The sequence below is a fragment of the Miniopterus natalensis genome, chromosome 7 (assembly GCF_054644295.1).
Source record: "Miniopterus natalensis isolate mMinNat1 chromosome 7, mMinNat1.hap1, whole genome shotgun sequence".
NCBI classification, from domain to species: Eukaryota; Metazoa; Chordata; class Mammalia; order Chiroptera; family Miniopteridae; genus Miniopterus; species Miniopterus natalensis.
In genome coordinates, this window is record NC_142087.1 from 17,031,180 (window position 1) to 17,050,919 (window position 19,740).

At 47.9% G+C, this 19,740-nt stretch overlaps 3 protein-coding genes across 7 annotated transcripts in view; all 3 read right to left on the reverse strand.

Moving 5' to 3' along the window:
• UBOX5 (U-box domain containing 5) overlaps positions 1–12,157 on the reverse strand; it is a 34,210-nt gene extending 22,053 nt beyond the window's left edge. For both annotated transcript variants that reach the window (XM_016212092.2, XM_087818840.1), the window contains exon 1: positions 12,068–12,157. The gene's annotated coding sequence lies outside the window, so the exon portion shown is untranslated. The remainder of the gene's footprint in view (positions 1–12,067) is intronic.
• On the reverse strand, positions 2,414–12,122 carry FASTKD5 (FASTK mitochondrial RNA regulator 5). Of its 2 annotated transcripts, XM_016212090.2 has the most exons (3): positions 12,068–12,119; positions 9,373–9,466; positions 2,414–5,014 (listed from the first exon to the last, which is right to left on the reverse strand). In XM_016212090.2, the coding sequence occupies exon 3, from the start codon at positions 4,975–4,977 to the stop codon at positions 2,527–2,529; it is 2,451 nt and encodes an 816-aa protein (XP_016067576.2). In that variant the 5' UTR covers positions 4,978–5,014; positions 9,373–9,466; positions 12,068–12,119; the 3' UTR covers positions 2,414–2,526. The 2 variants fall into 2 exon arrangements, with proteins under 2 accessions (XP_016067576.2, XP_016067575.2); XM_016212089.2 differs by lacking the exon at positions 9,373–9,466 and having other exon boundaries at positions 12,068–12,122.
• A 2,257-nt stretch (positions 12,158–14,414) lies between the features above and the next one.
• Positions 14,415–19,481, reverse strand: LZTS3 (leucine zipper tumor suppressor family member 3). 3 transcript variants are annotated; one of them, XM_087818841.1, is made up of 4 exons: positions 19,395–19,481; positions 18,409–18,875; positions 17,345–18,154; positions 14,415–16,955 (listed from the first exon to the last, which is right to left on the reverse strand). In XM_087818841.1, exons 2-4 carry the CDS (start codon positions 18,865–18,867, stop codon positions 16,257–16,259), a joined length of 1,968 nt encoding a protein of 655 aa, XP_087674967.1. In that variant the 5' UTR covers positions 18,868–18,875; positions 19,395–19,481; the 3' UTR covers positions 14,415–16,256. The 3 variants fall into 3 exon arrangements, with proteins under 3 accessions (XP_087674967.1, XP_016067573.1, XP_016067574.1); XM_016212087.2 differs by having other exon boundaries at positions 17,282–18,154; XM_016212088.2 differs by having other exon boundaries at positions 17,282–18,154; positions 19,363–19,450.
• Between the last annotated feature and the right edge of the window lie 259 nt (positions 19,482–19,740).

Genomic DNA, 19,740 nt, shown 5'->3' on the forward strand with positions numbered 1-19,740 from the left:
CCCCCCCAATAAAAACCCTGCACACCAAGGCCCAAGTAAGCTTCTATAATTGGCAATATCTGTACATGCTATCAAACATCACTGCTGGGATAAATTAAGAGATGTCTGCACAACTCCACTAGAATAGGACAACTAAAAGCTGTGCCTAGTCTCTACACTAGCTCCTTTTTCCTTTGCTGATTTTAATCTGTATCCTTTCACTGTAACAAACCCTAACTCTGAATATAACAGCTTTTTTAGTTCTGCAAGTCTTCCTAGGGAGGGTAGTCTCTGGACCCCTGCCACCATTTTTGTTTGTTTCTCTGTTCTTCTTTCTTTGCCGCTGGGTCTCCTTTGCTTTGCTCTCTCACGAATGCTGGTACTCCACTGCTGGCCTCTTCTCCCCTTGCTGCCTGCAATAACCTCCTCCCCACCTGGCCCAGGCAATTTAGCTCACTTGTGGTTCTGCCTGCCACCTGTCCTCAGCCCCGTTTGAGACCCTGGCCCGAACCCTTTCTGCCTGGCAGGCCATCTCAGCACAACCAGAGCAGACTCATCACTAATCCTTTACCCAAATTCCTTTCTGCTTTGATTCCAATTTTAGTTGCTTACTTCTATCAATCCAGAGACCAAAATCTTCATTTCCCAATCCAGTCAGTTACCAAGTCTTGTCTTTCTCCCCTTTTAAACATCGCTGGAATTCAAACTTTCCATTCCCACAGTTCTGGCCTTTGTTTCTCAGCTGAGTTCTTGCATACATCTGTAAAATATTCTCCAATTCATCTCATGCACCTCCCACTCCCAAATCTAGTACTACCCTACTTTTTACCTAACATTTCTGAAACACCAATCTGCCCAATTAGTCCCCAATTTAGATCCCTTTTGAGAGAGTCCAGACCCTGTAGGCGTAGGCTGTTAAGGAAGGCCATAGGCTTTTGTGACCCAGATACTCTCTACCTCCCTAGAACCACCCTCTGCCTTCCTTCCACTCCCAGCTCTCCAACAAGGCCCAACCACACTCACTAAACATTACTGTCTATGTTATAGGACCCACTCTAGGCACTGGAAATTAATTAGACAAAGTTAACTCAAAAGGCTACTTTCCAACAGGAAAACGAATTAAATAAACAGAATAATTTCTAATACTGCTGAGGACAGTGAGGAAAATGAAGCTGGAGAAAGTCACAGAGCATGAACAAAGGGAAACAGGGTACTGTTTGGATGGGGAAGTCCTCTCTTAAAGAGTCATCTTTGAGAGACCTAGATAATGGTGGGAGGGATATTTTTAAGAGAAATTCTCAGACTCCCCAATGTTTACAAATTTTACTTGTATTGTTACACATATATGTCTGGCCTGTATGGCTCAGTGGTTAAGCATTGACTCATGCACAGGCAGGTCGCTGGTTCGATTCCTGGTCCGGGCATAAGCTAGGGTTTTGGACTCGATCCCTGCTGGAGCGTGCAGGAGGCAACCAATCCATGTTGTTTCTCTCTCGTGGATGTTTCTCTCTCTCTCTCCCTTCCTCTCTAAAAAAATAAAAACATATTAAGAAAAGTTACATATATACAATCTCCACAACCAAACCTGAAGCCCACTAGACTGCTCCTGTTATGGCAGTACTAAGTTTCCTTCTCATCTGAGCTACTTGCCATGAAAGACATTCTGCTTGGCCATAGTTGAGAACCTCTGGCCCAACAGGCACTCATACAATTCTACTCTTCAAACTTCAATTTTAGGGAGAAAATATCCCAGGGGTGCAAAAGAGGTCAATATGCAGAAGAGGGGGCTAAGAGGAAGATATTAAGCTCACTAATTCTGAAATGGCTTTTTAAAGCAGGAAGAATCAGTAGCAACTAAGGAAAACTAACCAAATCTAAACAAGAATAAGGACTTTAACTTTGGAGGGAGTGAAGAAAAAACACGCATGGAGGAAAATCCTGAAATGTAAGTGAAGTTGTATAAGATTCTTATTTTATAACAAAGTATATGAAAACCAATTTTTATTAATTATTGTTTTTAAATGTTTTTATTGATTTTAGAGAGAGGAAGGGAGAGAAACATTGATAAGAGAGAACCATCAATTAGCTGCCTCCTATTAGGGATCAAGCCCGTAACCCAGGCATGTGCCCTGACTGAGAATCAAAGTGGCAACCTCTAGGTGTATGGCACAACGCTCAACCAACTGAGCCACACCGGCCAAGGCCAAAAACCAACTTTTAAAAATTGGCTTTAGAAAATTTCTGACTAAACTTTTATCCTAAAAATGCAAAGTAACTGTGAGATAAGGATGGTAAACAGAGAGAGAAAAGTGAGAGAAATTACTTGAAAATAGGACATTTTAAGGTTTGTTATTTACCTGCACAAATTAGGTTACAAGTAATTCACAATAACATACACTACCTTCAATATGTCACAGACAAGAACACAATTAAGTCTCCTCAACAGATAAGTTTATTACAAACCAACATTCTGGCTTTTATAACTGTTTCACAACATGGTACAGTGCATATCTACAGCATTTAAGAGCAGAAATGCTAGAAGGCCCTTCAGAGAGCAGAGGTGAACACTTTCTCATGGAGGAAGGCCAGCTTTTCTAAGCGAGTTCGTTTCAGTAGTGGGAGCCATTCCCAGTGGAATAACTCTACCACACGGTACCCAACCCGATTCAGCTGCCGCCTCTTCATATTGTGCAATCCAAGCAGATCCCTGGTACCATAGCAATACTGGTTCTTGTTTGTCAACTGAATAGCCAGCTTCACTTGCGGGGCCTGCATGCAGGCTGGTGGGCATGGGCCAGCCATCTCCATAGCCCCCAATCTGTCTGCCACATTGTTAAGGGAGGCCTTCAAGGGTATGGATGCTTTCTTCTCTAATTCCATGGGCTGCTGCCCAGTCTCTGTCACAATTTCCCCCTGGAAATGACCTCCTGATTTCCCCTTTAGTAGCTGATTCATCAAATCATCTGTAAGATTGATTCCCACATGCTTGAACCTTAATTTGGCTATATCTTCAGTAGGTGTGGCTTCACTGTTAAATGGTAATGGCTTCATATTAACATCAAGCTGGACCTCCAAGTCAGAAGATCGGGTATGAGGCAAAATCATATGGTGTTTGATATACTGGGGCCCACCCAACATGGTCTCAAGTAAAAAGAGAGCTTCTAGGAATTCAGGCTTTGAGCTCATATCATTCCTAGCTGCATTCCACAGTACTTCTGACCCCTCTTGCTGAAGGTGAGAACTAAGACGGTTGCCTCTATAATCTGGACACTCAATGCCAACTGAACCGTCAAGAGTATACAGCTCCTTAATTAGTTCAAACTTACTTCTCTCCTGAGCTAACCTGACGAACCCTGGACTCAAAGCGAAATTGATGAGCTCTACTGGAAAGTACTCAGAAAATGCAAGACCCAGCAGGCAAGTGAGCAGGTGTTCTGGGTAACGGTTGAACTCAGGCATCTTTCTGTGAATCTCATTTATCAGACTAGAATAAAACTCTTCTGCATTGGGTGGCTTATAATTCAGAGTTCCAAATGACCACAGAAACTTGGCAACATCTTTACTTCGACAGTATGCTACCCTAGGAGGCACAGAAGCAGCCACAGCATTCATTACCCCTTCATCCAAGATGCGTAAGGCAGAGCAGGCAAGAGTCAGGTGCATGACACCCTGAACTCCCAGGGAAGGAATTCGCTGAGGAGCAATCTGCCCAAATTGCTTCATGAAATTTACATGATCCACGTGAGTGAAACGGAACATTTTAAGAATATTCACTAAGGCATAACTACTCAGATGCTGCATGTCAGCACACACCAAGTCTCCAATTTTCCGCATGACAAATTCTGAGAGACTACTACTTGATTTAAAGAACCCCAAACAGATTGTACCAGCCTCCTCTAAATTGATAAAATCTATATACTTGAGGATCAATGATTCCAGTTTTTGCATTAGATCCTGGGGTACCTGACGATTTTCACCTATAATATAAATCAGGTGAATCAGCTGGGACAAGGATAGGTCTTTCCAGTGCAAATGAAGATAACTAAAAAAGATTTTTAAAAACCGAGGCACTCTGCGGCCCAAGTATCGCCAGAGGTCAGCAACCAAGAGTAGCTGATCCAGATTCATATCCCACACCTTATGGCAAAATCTGGTTTCATACACATCTAGCACTGAATGGGAATGAGGGATTCCTAAACTGACAAAGGCTTTCAAAATACTGATCAGATCTGGGGTCTCAAAGAGATGTATGTTTTTCACACTCAGCTGGCAGAGCAATGCAAAGTTGGCACTGGACAGCAAAACAGGATGTTGCTCTGAAGGCATAGAGCTCAGCTTACAGAAATAATCAGCAATGATTTGAGGCTGGAGATTATTTTGATAAACTGTGACTTTGTGCAAAATCAGTTCACCTTCTGAAACAGACAGGGGCTGACAAGGCTCAGATTTGCTATAACTGTGAAGCTGGTACTCTGGTCTTAGCTGGAGGAAAACTCGAGGGTCTTCAAAGGAATCAAAAACTTCTACATCCTCTTCATCGCCTTTCATAGCCCTAGGGGAGCCTGATTTCAATGCGCTGGCCTTAGAGGCAGAAGCCCTGCTGAACTCCAAACCCAGGAGGGTACCGCTGGTCGTCAGGATCCCCCGAGAAGAAGAGGTGCTACAAATGTGCTCAACTTTTCTGGCAGGATGGCGGAGACTACTGTGTTCTGGAGGGTCCTGTCCCTTGTGCCGTGTGCAGTTTCCCACATTCCAATATGCCACACTTTGGGTTGCACTGTAAGCAAAAGGGTTGCAAAACACTCGACATCCTAAAGGTTTTAATAACTTGAGAGTGGCTACCATTCTGGTGTCAGTACTGATCGTTTTGGCAGTCAGAACACAGTCCTCACAGGTTTGACCAAGCAATTTCTTGTTTATATGGTGCTTGATTAGAGCTGGACAGGGAGGCGTTCCACAGAAACTGCCTGGAAATCTTCGGCATATCACAAGAGCCATGGATCACAAATGACTGGGCCAGAATTGGTGCCAGATACTGAAAAAAGGGTAGATGAAGAATAAGTGGCTTCCACCTATCACAATACCAAAATTTACACATTATACGAAATGAGTTAAAACTCTGCTGTCCACTTAAGTAAGTTCAACACTGGTGAATGCCCAAACCACAAGATAGCACACATCAAGGATAAACTCCGTGTGACTTGCATAAAGACACAAGAAAACCTCAAAACCAGGGTACTACTGGACAGTTCTTCAGAATGCCGCTCAGTCCAAACTTCCTTCTGGACTTCCTCTGACCTCTGGACAGACTTCCTTTATGGCAGAAGGAAAGTAGTGATGGTTAGAGAAGAGACGGTTGCTCTGTTAACTTCCAACAGGAAGGAAGGCAGACTTTCAAAAAGAAAACTAGGAACAAAAGTGAGCAACCTATTCCATCTCTGTGGTATCAATGCATAAAGACCCATGTGGAGAATAAGAAAGTTGGTAAAAGCTGTCATGCTAACACCAAAAGTAAAAAGTGGGATTTGGTGTAAAGTTTAATTGGTTATACTCAAAATAACCCTTCTGATTCCCCAAGTACAAAACTTTTGATTACAGAATTCTGTTGCTCTAATGCTGTTCCTATGGCTGCTGGAAGATGCCTATTCTCCTCTCCAGGAGGCTTGTAAGAGAGTTTGAACCACTATTGCAGAGTAGTCACGCAATTGGGACATATACTCAAAAACTCACTCATTTTGAGGGGTGTAGGCAGAAGGCCAAGATCCTGCTCATTGTCAGTTCATGGGTGGAAAACAAAAAGGTTCTCAAAGCTGGGCTCAGGGTACAGGGAACACCAATTCACACGACTGCCCTGCTGACAAGCAAGGGGAGCAGCACAGCTTTCCTCTGGAGGCGGTGGATTAGCAATGCTTTAGTGAGTCAGGTGTTGATTATCCTGCAAGTCCCAGTTTTCTCCCACAGTAGAAAGCATGAGAGGATATGAACTCTGCTGTACTCTTGCTTTCTTGAAATGCTTATTGTCTTTCCTTGCACGTGAGAAATGCCAAAGCCTGACAAGCAAAATCCAGGGAGCCCTGAGCTGCCAAGATATGGACCAGACAGGGCTGGTGCTGCAAAAAACCCCTCAAGAGTTCTGAGGGAAACAGAATGACTTTCTGAAATGCCCGCCCACCTCCTGTCAGCCCCTTCCGTCCAGAGCCCATAGTGTAAGATCTAGGAGACCAAAGGGCAGGTTAGTGGCTTTGTTCAGATAACTCAGAAAGGTTTCTCTGGATAGCAGGAATGTGTGCTCCAATTTCTTTGTGAACCAGAACAGAATTCTTTCACGTGAAATCATTACACATTTGATTCTCTACTGTGGCCTGCGGACCCATTCTGCACTCCAAATTTCAATCTATGGGTCCGGATGCCACAGACGAAATATCAGCAAATTATGGCCCAACTCTAGCCCTCCACCTGTTTTTGTAAGTAAAGTATTATCTGAACATAGCCAGGTCATTCATTACTGTTTATAGCTGCTTGCTCACAATAGGAGCAAAATTGAGCAATTGTGGCAGAAAATATACGGCCTGCAAAGCATAAAATATTTACTACCTCACCCTTTGCATAAAGTTTATTATGGACCATAAGTTTATTCCTACGAATGCAGATGGCCACCTTTTTAAAAATTAGAAAACATTAGGAAAATAATACTTAAATTTTATTTTTTCTTTAATATTTAGATAATTAAAGATTTATACCTCAGAAAAAGTCACTAGGAATCTCAATTAATACTGCAACATAGGCATGGTGGAAACAAAAGAGTTAGTAATGGGACTCGCCAGGTGACAGAACAGGGCTTTTAAGAAGACTTGTTTTGGATCCTGGAATGTAAATTTAGTCCAACACAATGTGCAACTAAAGCCATAAACTATTCAAATCTGTAGTCCTTCATCTCATCTTGGGAACTAGATCTGAAGAAATAACTTGTAAAAAAGACAAAATATTTTTTTACAAAAATAGCTATGCAGTCTAAACAAAAAAACTGGGGGAAAAAACCCCAAATGTTCATCCAGAAGGGGGAGGCTGGTTTACAGAATGTGTAGCAGCCATCAGTACATGAAAAAGTACATACAAATATCAGTGGGATAAACAGAACACAAATGAGTGCCATCACCTAAAATACCCTTATATAAAAGGAAAGTAGTTATATAATGTCTTTTTGAGGGACACTTTGTTATACCTTTGATAAATGAACTTTTTTCACCTTTTTATTGGGGTTAAAAGTGTTAATACAGAAGAATATATGGATTAATTTAACAAATACCTTTATAAATTATATAATTTTAAATTACTTCAATTAATACTACCTAACAATACTTAATAAAATTACTATGCATGGTCTTAAAGTTAACAAGAATCATTTCTTAGAACATCAATGTCTGACTGGTGCAGATTCCATGTCTTGGATTAATGTGGCTCTTTTTCATTTGTAAAACTACAGGCTAAGTCCCAAGACGGAAATAAGAAGAGCCACAATTGTCTTAGGGCCTCTTCTGTGCTAAGCCTTGTATGAGCTATTTTTATCTGCATTCATTCCAATCCTTATAGGATTTCTGTAAGGTAGGATTTATCGTCTCCCTACTGATGAGGAAAAGAGGACTTCACAAGACTAAGAAACCTGCCAAAGGTTACAGACAAGGCACACAGTGAGTCTGACATCAAGGATTGTCTGATTCATTCCAAAACTAACATTGCTGGTGTAATGGATAGACAATAGGGCAGTCAGATTCCAGACAGGGAAGTAGGGAAGACAATCTATAGGGTGCAGGGAGCTGGAGGGTTAGAACCTAATGAGGTCAAATGGGCCCACCCACCTCTAACAGTCTGGGAATCTATCACTACTGTTAGTTTATAAAACAAAGAGAAGACCTCAAAGAGGGAAATCTACATAAAGTAGTGGGCTTACAAGATGCCCCAGTATCAAGGTAAAGAGATCTAACACATTTGAAGGCCTGAAAGTTGGGAAGAGAGATATGGGATCCAAAATTTAGGATTCAACATAAGAGAGAAGCAAAGGAAAACCCCAGGATAATGATGAAGGAAGATCCCAGGACTAGAGCTGCAAGCAAACATAAAGAGCAACCAGTTTATGCTGGAGGAGATAGTTGTTACCTGGGAAAGGAGATTTACACTTCTAATTGATAATCTGGGATAAGGCAGACAGAAAACCAAACCAATTAAGAATAACAAAAATTAGCTGCAGGAAAACAAAAAGGTTGTACAAGACAAAAAATGTTATATTACATTCCCTGCTCAATTGTGAATAATATTTATATAATCCTATTAATATAAACCTTGAATATCAAACTAACCAAAAATTATGAGCAAACTGGCCCTGGCTGGGTAGCTCAGTTGGTTAGTGTGTAGTCCCGATATGCCAAGGTTGCAGGCTCAGTCTCCAGTCAGGGGACATGCAATAATCAACCAATGAATGCACAAAATAAGTGGAACAACAAATCAACGTTTTACTCTCTCTCTCTCTAAATAAAATTTAAAAAAAATATGAGCAAACTAGCTTGGCCAGGTGTGGCTCAGCGGTTGAGCATCGACCTAGGATCCAGGTGATCAGGTTTCGATTCCCGGTCAGGGCACATGCCCAGGTTGCAGGCTCGATCCCCAGTTGGGGGCGTGCAGGAGGCAGCCGATCAATGACTCTCATCATTGATGTTTCTATCTCTCTCTCCCCCTCTCCTTTCCTCTCTCTGAAATCAATAAAGATATATTTAAAAAAAAAAAAAAATATATATATATATATATATATATATATATATATATATAAATAAGCAAACTATATTCAGAGGCTAAAGGGAGGTGAAGATGGGTAGGGAAAGTTAGGTAGTGATAAAAGAGACCTAGAGACTCAAAGTCCACAGAGAGGTCAAAAGATTTTTATAGATATTGATATATATCTCCTAGAAATAAGAAAATAGCAACACAAATATGTTATTCAGGAATATACTGATAAATGCCAAAGAAACAGACAAATAGTTGATAGTGCCTCTAGGAAACAAAAATAAAGGGAGAAAAGAGAGGAAATTAGTATTTAGTGTTATAAACTCTATCAAACTATTCGACTGTGTAAACCATACCCGTGTATAACTTTGACAAAAATTAAATTTACAAAATGCATGTGCTAACAGGAAATTAAGGTATTCATCAAGAAGACAATCAGTGAAGAGAGAAAGCAATCTTAATATTCAAGGAAAATATTGGAAAGCTATTCCCAGTGTCAGCACTTTAACTGTCTCCAGAACTTCTTTATGGATGCTCACAGAATGGGCAGAAATGATAACAAAATCATCTTAGAGGCATGCAGAGCCAAACTGCAAATAGCAAACAGTAGCTACTTACTTTTTCATCATGGAACTTTTAGTGTTACGTGTACAGACACCATATCTATATATAAGTATGAAATATGACCACTTCGGAAGCTGGGTCTTAAATACTGCAGAAAAAGGGAAGAAACACAAAATACAGAACCAATAAAGCAAAATGTGGAGAGAAAAGGAGGTAAGGATGTGTTACACAGGTAAAGAAAACACAGCTGAGTTAGTTCCTCCTTACTTAAAGACTCCCAAGAATCCATAAGAAAGCTGAGAACACCATGAGATGCCCAATGACTCCTGATGCCTTCTATAAAGGTTCAAAGATATGTGGCATCATTTCACAAAGCCCCTTTCCTAGTTTAAGTGCCCCAAGTATAACCAGCTCCCCACCTCCTCTTTAAGGCTCTTTACAAACCAGAGTGGAAACTGAGAGACCCCGGGAGCATGGTTGTGCTCAATAGCACTGCCCAAACCACTCTGAATCATGTGATTTCATAGGAGTGAGGAATCTTACTTCTGCCTTCCAGGTGCAGGTCTGAGCAAGGTCGAATAGCTTCGTTTTAAACTACAGTCTGGAAGTTAGAGGAGAGTCAGGTGGAGGAAGGCAGCCATGCTAACTGTAGATTAAGTATATAACACCCTCAGCATATTCCAGTTACCAGATCTCATCCCTTTATTCTGATTTCTGATCTTTCTGCTAGAAAGGTTTAACCCTCTTATGTCCTGATAAAATTGGCACAAATAAATGGATACTTCAAAACCCATTCTTATCTTAGCAAATAATTTAATGGGCAACCCTAAGAATTAAAAAACCAACTTTCTTTAAGTGCTGGAGTCTCCTGACAAGTCTACAAAGCTTTAATGCCCATGGTGAGGGTTTAGAAGCTGACAGTATGGGCCCTCAGCTGTTAATGTAGATGTAAACTAGGCTAGACTCTTCTGTGCTTATTTCCACAGGAGCACAGCCTACAAGATGGGTATCTACAACTACCATGAAGGTAAAGCATTAGTGCAAAGGTGTTTAAGTCAAGATAAGTATTGCTCACAGAGCTAAGTCAAACCAGAATCAGGTCTAACAGCCCATCCCCTCTACTTCTAGTTTCCATGCTATGGGCTAGAAAACAGCAAGTAACAGTCAGTCATCTGTGAAACTTTTTTTTTGGCTTTCATGGCCCTCTCCTCCCCTTCTAAGACTCTGCTTTTCCTCTCTCAGAATGGCAAGAAGGGCCTGAGTAGATACAGTCTGACGAGGCCCCACAGATAATTCTGTTAGAGCCACTGCTCTTAAACAGTCTGGTAAGACTGTCGTTAGAAAGTTTCTGACTATAACGAAGAGAAGAAACTCATGTTCTCTCAGCCATTTAAGTGAGACTACTAGAGGACTGACAAAATCCAGGCAGATAAAGAGAACTATCTGTACCCACAGTTATATAGTTAAATTCCCAAATGGTCCAAGTACAATCACTGTTAACTCCATCAAACACTTGGTTTTAAATCTGTTTTCCTAGATTTGCAAGGCCCCACAATACAGTATTTCAGAAAAGCGAAGGGGGAACCTCAAAATTCTTTGATATCAAAGTTGACTTATTTGCATGATGAATGACAAGGCCTTATTGGGGAACAGAAAAATAAACCAAAAAAAAAAGAAAAAGAAACCAATGAATGGGGAAGAAAATCAAACTGACAAATCGGATCTACATTAACTGCCAAAGGCCAATACGACACTTTCTCAGTTGTATTATATATGGCACTGAGCCTTCAGGTTTTATTTTGGTCTATCAGACACTAGTAAGTTCATCCCAGAGCCATTCAGAGTACTGAGCTGCAGAATCTAGTTCAGGAAAGGCAGCTGTTCTAACTACTCAAAGTTTGCCCAAAGTGCAGAAAACATGAGTTCAGATTACAGCAGGATATTACTGAAGCTCAAAACATGAGCCATGTTGGTGCTAAAGCACTTGGCTACCAGCTCCACAGGATGAAGCACTGTCCAAGGATCTACAGTGAGTGAGCAATAAAGTATCACCTCAGGATGTCGATTAACCTAAGTGGTAGAGAGAGGGCCCAAAGCTTCCTGAGTCAGGACAGAAGAGCTGTACATAAAAAGAGAAGGTAATCACCTGTCTTACTCCTGGGGAGAAAAAAGGGAGTGGGGCATCAATACTACTTAGTTAGGCTTGTGCAACCAGAAACTGTTCGAAAAACATCGTTTGATATTTACTGAAGACTCACCCACCCCATCCCAGGTTCTAGGCAAAATACTGTAGGGCCTTGCTGCTCAAAGTGTGGCCTGAAAAACAACGGTATCAGCCTCACTCAGAAGCTGGTTAGAAAACGAAGACTCTCAGGCCCCACCCCAGACCTATAGAACCGGAATCGTCAAGATCCCTAAGTGATTCGCATGCACATTACAGTATGTAAGAGGTGCGGCTCACTACATTCTCACAACAGGTCTGGGAGGCAAGTACTGTCATTATCTGTCCCACAGCTGAGAAGTACAGGTTCGGATAAGGCGCTCGCCCAAGGTCTCAGAACTCCGGAGTGGTTGGGGTCGCCGGGTTCTCCCTAGAGCCGGGCCCGCGAGGGGCGCCCGCCACCGGGACGGGGCAGCGCAGAGCCGGGCCTCTGCGCGCGCCGGCCCTGGACCGGCCCGGAGGCGTGGGTCACAGCCCAGGTCAGTACGAGCGGCCGGCATGACCTTCCCCCCGGCCTCCGCCACTCACCTGGGCCGGCCAGCGCGGGAACCACAACTACAGATCCCAGATCATGAGGACTGCAGCACCAAGGCTACTCCTCCCGGTACACCCGGGCCTCGCAGCCCTACTTCCGGCCAACTGCCCGCTACTTCCGGCTGCAGCGAGAATGACGGGTACGGCCGAGGCTCAAAAGACCCTGTCAGCGTTTTTCAAGGACGTTTCCCACTAGAGGACGATGTTGAGGAGTCGAGGGGAATTTAGGACCTGCGGAGGGGAAACGCCGACGTGGACGCACAGCCCTGGAAGTAATTGAATAGCTAAGACACAGGTTCGAATCCCGACCGCCATTCAGGGTTTTATGGCCTTGGGGAAGTTACCTAAATTCTCTAAGCCTAATTTCTCGTCTGTACAATGAGGGTAATCATGCATTTAAAAGAGATGTAATCGCCGGCCGGCGTGGCTCAGCGGTTGAGCATCGACCTAGAATCCAGGAGATGTGGTTCAATTCCCTGTCAGGGCACATGCCGGGGTTGCGGGCTCCATTCCCAGCAGGGGGCGTGCAGGAGGCAGCTGATCAATGACGACTCTCTCATCACTGATGTTTCTATCTCTCCCTCTCCCTTCCTCTCTCTGAAATCAAAGATTTTTTTTTTTTTTTTTTTTAAGATAGATGTAATCATAAAGTGCTCCCAAGAGAAGCAGAGTAGACGAGGAGAAATGGATGTGAGGAGGAGCTGGAACTTGAGGGGGCCAGTGCTAGTCTATGATAGATGAGCCAGGGTGATCCAGGTGATCCTCCACCTCCCTAAGTAGGGGGGCTCAGACCTGAGTCGGTATGGGAAAAACTAGGCAAGGAAGAGGCTCCACTGAGATCCTCCAGGAGGGCCTGGCCCCAGATAGCCTTTCCTGGAGGCACTGGAGAGCTGCTTGACAAGGTCGTACGTAATACCTTGTCAGTGCCTTGACTGCTCCTGCTCCTCCACTCATCTTAAGGGTTATGAAGGGGACCTGAGAATTGGTATTCCCTCCAGGGCACCATCTTGTCCAGGAGACAAAAGTAATGTAGGCAGGATACTTCATTGCTAGGGGGATGTGGGCAAGCTTGGCATCCCAAATCCTGAGATCTGCAGAGGGCACTGTTTGCCTGGGTGTGAACATTTGGGGCCCCAGGCCACTGACACCACTGCTCAGGGAGGGGGTCTCTCACACTGGCCAGACCAAGGCACACAGTTAGTTGTTGATTATGACTCTGTCTTTGCCAGCAGAACCGAGAGAGAGCAGAGTGGTCATCCCCAGGGGATGAACCACAATCCTATTGTTCTTTGCCTAATACGAATACTCAATGTCCCAGCCTCCCTTGAAGTGGGAAGAACATGCAGTCAGGCCTAAGAAAATTTAAAGGTAAATGTGCTAGTAGGTTCTGGGAAAGCTTTTACTTTCATGATAAAGTAGTGCTGCCTCAATGCCTTCATGGAGCTGTGGCAGCCACCTTGTGGCATGATGGAAACAACAAGAATAGGAGAGTAGGATGAACAGTCTAGGACCTTGATGAACCAACACCGATGACACTTTGGATGCCTACCAGACTTGTAGGGTAAGAAAAAATAAACCACTCTTTAAGGTCCTGTAAATCAGGTTACTTGTAGTGTAATACATTTTTTAAAAAATCTAAAAGATTTTTTTAAATGTTTTTATTGATTTTAGACAGAGAGGAAAGGAGAGCGAGAGAAAGAAACATCGATTGGTTGTCTCCAGAACCCCCTCTACTGGGGATTAAGCCTATAACCCAGGCATGTGCCCTGACCTAGAATCGAACTGGTGACCTCTCAATGCATGGGACAATCCTCAACCAACTGTGTCACACAGGCCAGGGCATGTAATACATTCTTGACTGGGGAGCTTTGTAAGGGTGCCAGAAAAACCGTAAAGGAAGCACTTGCCCTCAAAGGACAGCTGCCTGCTTGCAGCAAGCTTGTGTCCCTTCTGCCTTTTGGGTCTCACCACTAATTACAGACTGGTTCTCAGCCTTCATTACTATGTATTCTGCCCTCAAACATCAGCCCATTGCTCTGGGGTAGCTCAGGCCACTGCAGGCTGCATCTAGCTGTTCTGTATCACCTTCCTTCTGGACAGCAGTCTGTTGTCCAGATTCTGAACTGGAACCAGCTGGAAACTCTGAAGAGACAGCTCCACTGGGCAGAAACATGGAACCACAACTCCTCCTGGGAAACATGGAGGAGCTTGGGCTTTGAGCCAAACTCCTGGCATGGCCCAGTGAGCACCTCCAGTCTCATGCCTCTTCTGGGAAATCTGTTTACTCCAGCTTTGCCCTCCACACTTCCCTCACCTGCAAAGACACAAACAGGCCAAAGAATGCCACTCAAGAGGCTTTCTCCATTTTATTTCTTTGGGAAAAGAAAACAAAGTCTTTTCATCACATATGGTAGATATATATATTTATATATATTTATATATAATTTCTTTTGTGGTTGGAAGTCCCAAAGCTGAGTGTTAATTTTTTTTTTTTTTTTTTTCCTACTAATGCCTTCTCTTCCTCCTGCCCCTCTGGCCCAGCCCAGGTTCTGGGACAGGTACACTGAGGGGTGAGTGAAATGGGCAGTGATTGCCAGGATGGCCTCCTAACCCAGTTCAGAGATTTGGTGAGGGCCACCGGAAGGGGCTGTGCAAAGATAGAGGCCACACAGAGGGGCACTCTGTTTTCATGGGGGGGACACAGCTTGTTAAACAGTCACCAGTCATGGGAGGAGGCTGGTCAGGGGTTAGAGGACTTGCTCACAGTACTTGCCAGCTCTCTCCACCCTGTCCCCAAACCTAGTCTTGGGGGTGGGAGGAAGAGAGTGAAAAGAGAGAAATACAAGGGCTAAGGGCCAAGCCTCCTCCAATTTTTATTGCTGGTGAATTAGAAATTTGCTTTTCCCTTCCTATCTTGGGCAGATGGACTCTGAGAGGGCCCATGGAGGAGAAAGTCACATTGGCTGCCCCAACCCCCATTGATGGCCATGACAGGCCTACCCTAGGCAAACGGTGGGCTACCTCAGGACCCTGGGAACCCAAAGGTCAGTGTTCCTCTCTGGTCAGCCTTGTTTTTTAAGGGCAATCTCAACCATCCCCCCAGCCCCCAAAACAAAGGCTCAGGCTTGGGCCCAGTGGAGCTTGGAAGTGGGCAGTGCACCAAATATCAAGCAGAATTTTTTTTCTACTGGAAGAAAAGGTGAGTTTTGGGGGAAGAGGTGGCCTGGGACAATGATGTTCTGAGCTGAAAGCAGGAGGCTGGGGGAATGCAGAGGGTAAGACATCACAGACACTCATGACCTCAGGAACTGGGTGAGGGGAGTGCCTGAGAGGCAGGTAGCACTTAATAGCTGTAGTTAGAACCAGACAGTGGCCCTCAGTATGGGGTAGGCCAAGCAGATGAGACTATTGCCCTTGGATTCTGGCCAGAAAGAGGGGGTGAGGGTAGGGAGGGAGAGCTTAGAAGCCTCCAGGTGACCCTTCCCAGGAACAGGAGGGCAAATCTTTCCTGGACACAGCCTCCAGCCCCAGCCCTTCCCTCCCCCCAACACACATATGGACACACACTCAGACCAAGCCAGGCTCTAAGGCCTGAGCCCAAGAGACCTTGGTGGGGAGGGGCTGGGCAGGTAGCCCTCTCAACCACAGGCAGGCCATCTGCTCCAACTTGTCCTGCCAATCTGCCCAGAAAGGGAGAAAACTGCAGGAAGGAGAGAGGCCAGGAACCCAAGGTCTCTCAGTTTCAGCAGACCCTATGCAGGCCCCCTCAGGCTACATGGCCTATGAGGTGAGCACAGAGAACATCACTGGACCCAGGGTGGCCAACAGTAGCAGCCCAGACCAACAAGGGGCTGGGGCACCTCATGGCTCTGCAGGCCTGCCACCTCCATCTCCAACAAGGGAGTGCCAACAAATGAAGCCTGGGCCCCTAGTCCCCACACGCTCTGCCTTCTCCCTGTCTTCTCCTAGGGAGGAGGGTCCCAGTGGGTTGCCCAGAGGGGCAGTGGTAGAGCTAGGAGGGCACTCAGTGAAGGGAGGGGAGGGACCTGGTCACAGCTGCTTTGAGAACCTCTTTGGTCTGGGGATATGGGAAATGTGGGGAAGAGAGGTGACGGGAGGGGATATTGGGGACTCTGGCCTTTGACAGGGCATTTGTCAAAAGTCCGCATGCCCAGATTAGGGATCAGATTTCTGTGGACTCAATGCGCTCAAGGCGGGAGGGGGTCCAGGCTTTCTTCTCCTCGCCGTGCGGGGGGGTGGGTGTGCTGGCACCCCCCGCGGCCCCACGCTCGCGCAGCCGCCGCTCCAGCTGCTGGTTGCGCTGGTACATCTCCACGTAGCTCAGCTGCAGCTGCTTCTGGTACTCGATGACCTTCTCCTTCTCCTCCAGCCACACGCGGCGCTCCTCTGCGAAGCTGGCCCCCTGGCGCTCCCGAGCCCGCCGCTCAGCTGCCAGCTCGGCCTGCAGCCGGCCCACCTCCCGCCGCAGGGCCCTCGTCCCGCTCTCCCCGCTAGCATCCACCTCCCCGTCCAAGGAGACCAAGGAGGCGGCGGCGGCCACCCCCGCCTGCCGGCGCATCTTGGCCTCGTCGCTCTCACAGGTGGCCAGGGCATCCTGCGGCTCAGAGGGGTCTACCGGGGTCAGCGCCGGCTTGAGGCAGGCGGCGGGCAGCTCACCCTCGGCCAGCTCCAGGCTGGCCTGCTTGCTGCTGAACGAGTCCCTCAGGCTGAGCAGCTGCTCCTCCTTCTCCCGCAGCGAGGCGCGGCCCTCCCGCAGCTGGGAGCGCAGCCCCACGATCTCACTCAGCTTCTGGGACACATCGGCCTGCGAGTCCTTCAGCTGCTGCTTCAGGAGGGAAATCTCCCCGGCCTTCTGGCACACCTGGGCAGGGTTGGGTGGGAAAAGCTGGGGTGAAGGCAGAGCTCTGCTCACCTCACCCATATCCAGCCCCAGAGGTACCACACTTCTCCAGGGCATCAGGCTGGGCAGAAGTGACACACTAGGCCCCCTCTTCCGACTCAGGACATACATGGCCAATCCCACCCAACCCAGGGACAGCTCTGGTCCTCACAGACACTCCTAATCAATCTTGTGCCCCCCCCCAACTTTCACTCCCCTTGTGATCGTGATGGCCTACTGTTCTGGGTTTCTCCAGAGGGACAGAAGGGAGAGGAGACAGGGAGAAAGCCCAAGCCCCCAACCCGCACCTCCCACTTAGTTTCCTCCATCCGGGGCAGGAAGTCGGCCTGCTCCTTCTGGCAGGCGGCCACCTTGTCCTCGAGCTCTTCCCGCTGTCGCATCAGCCGGGCTGCCTCCTCCTGCAGCTGCTTCTTGTCTTGCTGCAGCCGCAACACTTGCAGCTGTAGGCCCTGCTGCGCTCGCTGGGCACGGCGGGCCACCTGCTGCAGCTTCCCGCTGCAGCCCTGCCGCAGCTCGGCCAGCTCCCGCTCCCACGCTTTCTGCCGCTCCTCCAGCACCTGGGCCACTGCCACCTCGCTCTGCTCCAGGCTCCGTCGCAGTGCTGCCACCTCCTGCTCCTTCTCCCACAGCCGCTCCTCTAGATCCTGGATCAGAGCACTGGGCGAGGGTGGTGAGCAGGCCGCAAACGGCAGGCCTCCACCTCCGCCCTCTCCCGATCCCAGGTGGCCAGGCCGCCCCATGGATGAGGAGGACCCACTCTTGCTGGAGGCCCGCCCGCTGTCAGAGGTCACCAGGTCCTGGTAGCCTGACCCACCACCGCTGCTGCCACTACCACTGCCACTGCCACTACCATAGCCGGCAGTGCCAATGCGGTTGATGTGGCTGGTGGAGGCACTGAGGGGCGCCAGGTGCTGGCTGTAGCTAGAGCTGTAGGTGGGCAGGCTTGTGAGTGAGTTCCGGCCTGAGTCTGAGAGGCTGCCCCCACCCCCGCCCGCTGGGGTCATGGTCCGAGACTTGTCCAGTCCACCCTTGAGGCCACCAGGGCCCTGTCGTCCCTCAGGGGTCCCGCTGTTCTGTGGGGGACACAAGTTCTGCATGGAGTGGAAGTTCTTGGGTACAACAGGCTTGAAGGCTGAAGGCCGAACCAGCGGCTCTGAACACTGTGTAAAAGCAAGGAAGGGGGAGTGGGCATCAGGGTGAGGCCTTAGCCTTGATCCCAGCCTCTTCCCTTTGGCCAAGACTTTTCAGCTCCACTTCTCACCCCCATCGATTTCCATCCCAGGAGCCACTTAGCTGGGTCTCTACCTCATGGCCCACCCAAGCCAAGTCTTTGCCCTGGACCCACCAGCCGGGCCCACTTCACCCTCCTCTCTGGGCTACCTCCCATCTCCAGAAAAAGACCCTGGGTACTGACCTGGTCTAGCTTGCCGGAGGTGGCCAGGAGCTTAGGTGGGTGGCTGGGCTCACGATACTGTGGTGGGGCCTTGTCACTGCCACCACTACTGCTGCTGCCACCACTGCTGCCCACCACATTGCCACAGACATCTGTGTGGTCACTGCCCCGCAGCTCGCCATTGAGGTAGAGGGAGTTGGCGAGAGCCTTGTCCTCAGAGGGGTAGCGGCCTGGCCTCTCCCTGCTGGCCCCACTGCCACCAGCTCGAGGGCCAGGGAAATTGCCCTGGCCGCCCCCACCCCCTGTGCGGGTGCCCACGCTCTTCATGGCGAACTCCTGGGCATGGGCAACCCCACTGCCCACACTGCCCATGGCCAGGCGAGGATCTGGGGGTCCGAGCTCAGAGGGCCGTGGGGCAAAGGCCAGGAGGGGATCCCGCCCTGAGTCAGCGCGCACAGGCAGTGTCTCCAGCTTCGCCATGACTAAGCCTGGGCATAGGTGGGAAAGCAGAGATCAGTCAGACCCAGCCCCATGCCCACCACACCACAAAAGCCAAGTCAGCCCCAGCACTACCTGCACCCTACCTCTCAGTGTCCCCTTCCCTACAACAGATACAAGAATTCCCAGACACCCAAGGTGAAGGAATGGGGCTGGGGTAAGAGTGAGAGCTTGGTAATGGGAGCTGCCCGTTGCCCACCTGACAAAGCTCAAGCCCAGCGCCCCATGCACGTCATCCCCTCCCAGATTTGCTCAGCTCTGTATTCCATGCCTCAACTCCACCTCCTCCGTGAGCCTCCCAGACTCAGTGGCCCCCTCAATTCTTTACTGTTGCAACCTCCAGAACTTAGGGTTCTTTACCCTGGGACTGGGCCCCGACATCCCAACCTCATGGGAAGAGAGATGGGGTTGGAAGGGGAGAGCAGTATCTCAATCCAAGGGGGAACCTCAGAAGTTAAAGGAGGGAGAGAAACCCACCCCTATCCAAAAATTGTGGGTGGGGTCCTAACCGAGGGTGTTGCAGTCAAGGGCAGAAGTGGAGGTTCCGTATCAGCGCAGGCTCCTCTTCTTTCGTTTCCAAGGGGGTGGGGGGGCCGAAAGGTCCTCAAGCCTGGGACCCTCGGGGGCCCGGTCTGCAGGGGCCATGTGCCTCACTCTCGAGGTCGGGGCTCAGCCAGAACCAGCTGTGCGACTTTGGACAGGCCGGCAGAGCCATCCCGGACTGCAGTTTTCTTCTCTGTGAAATGGGAGGGATGAAGGACCTACCTCCAGGAGACGCCACGTACCAGACGCCCCCAGGCGACGGGCGCCAGAGCGGACTGCGGTCTTGGGGGGCGAGGGCAGCAGCTGCCTTTG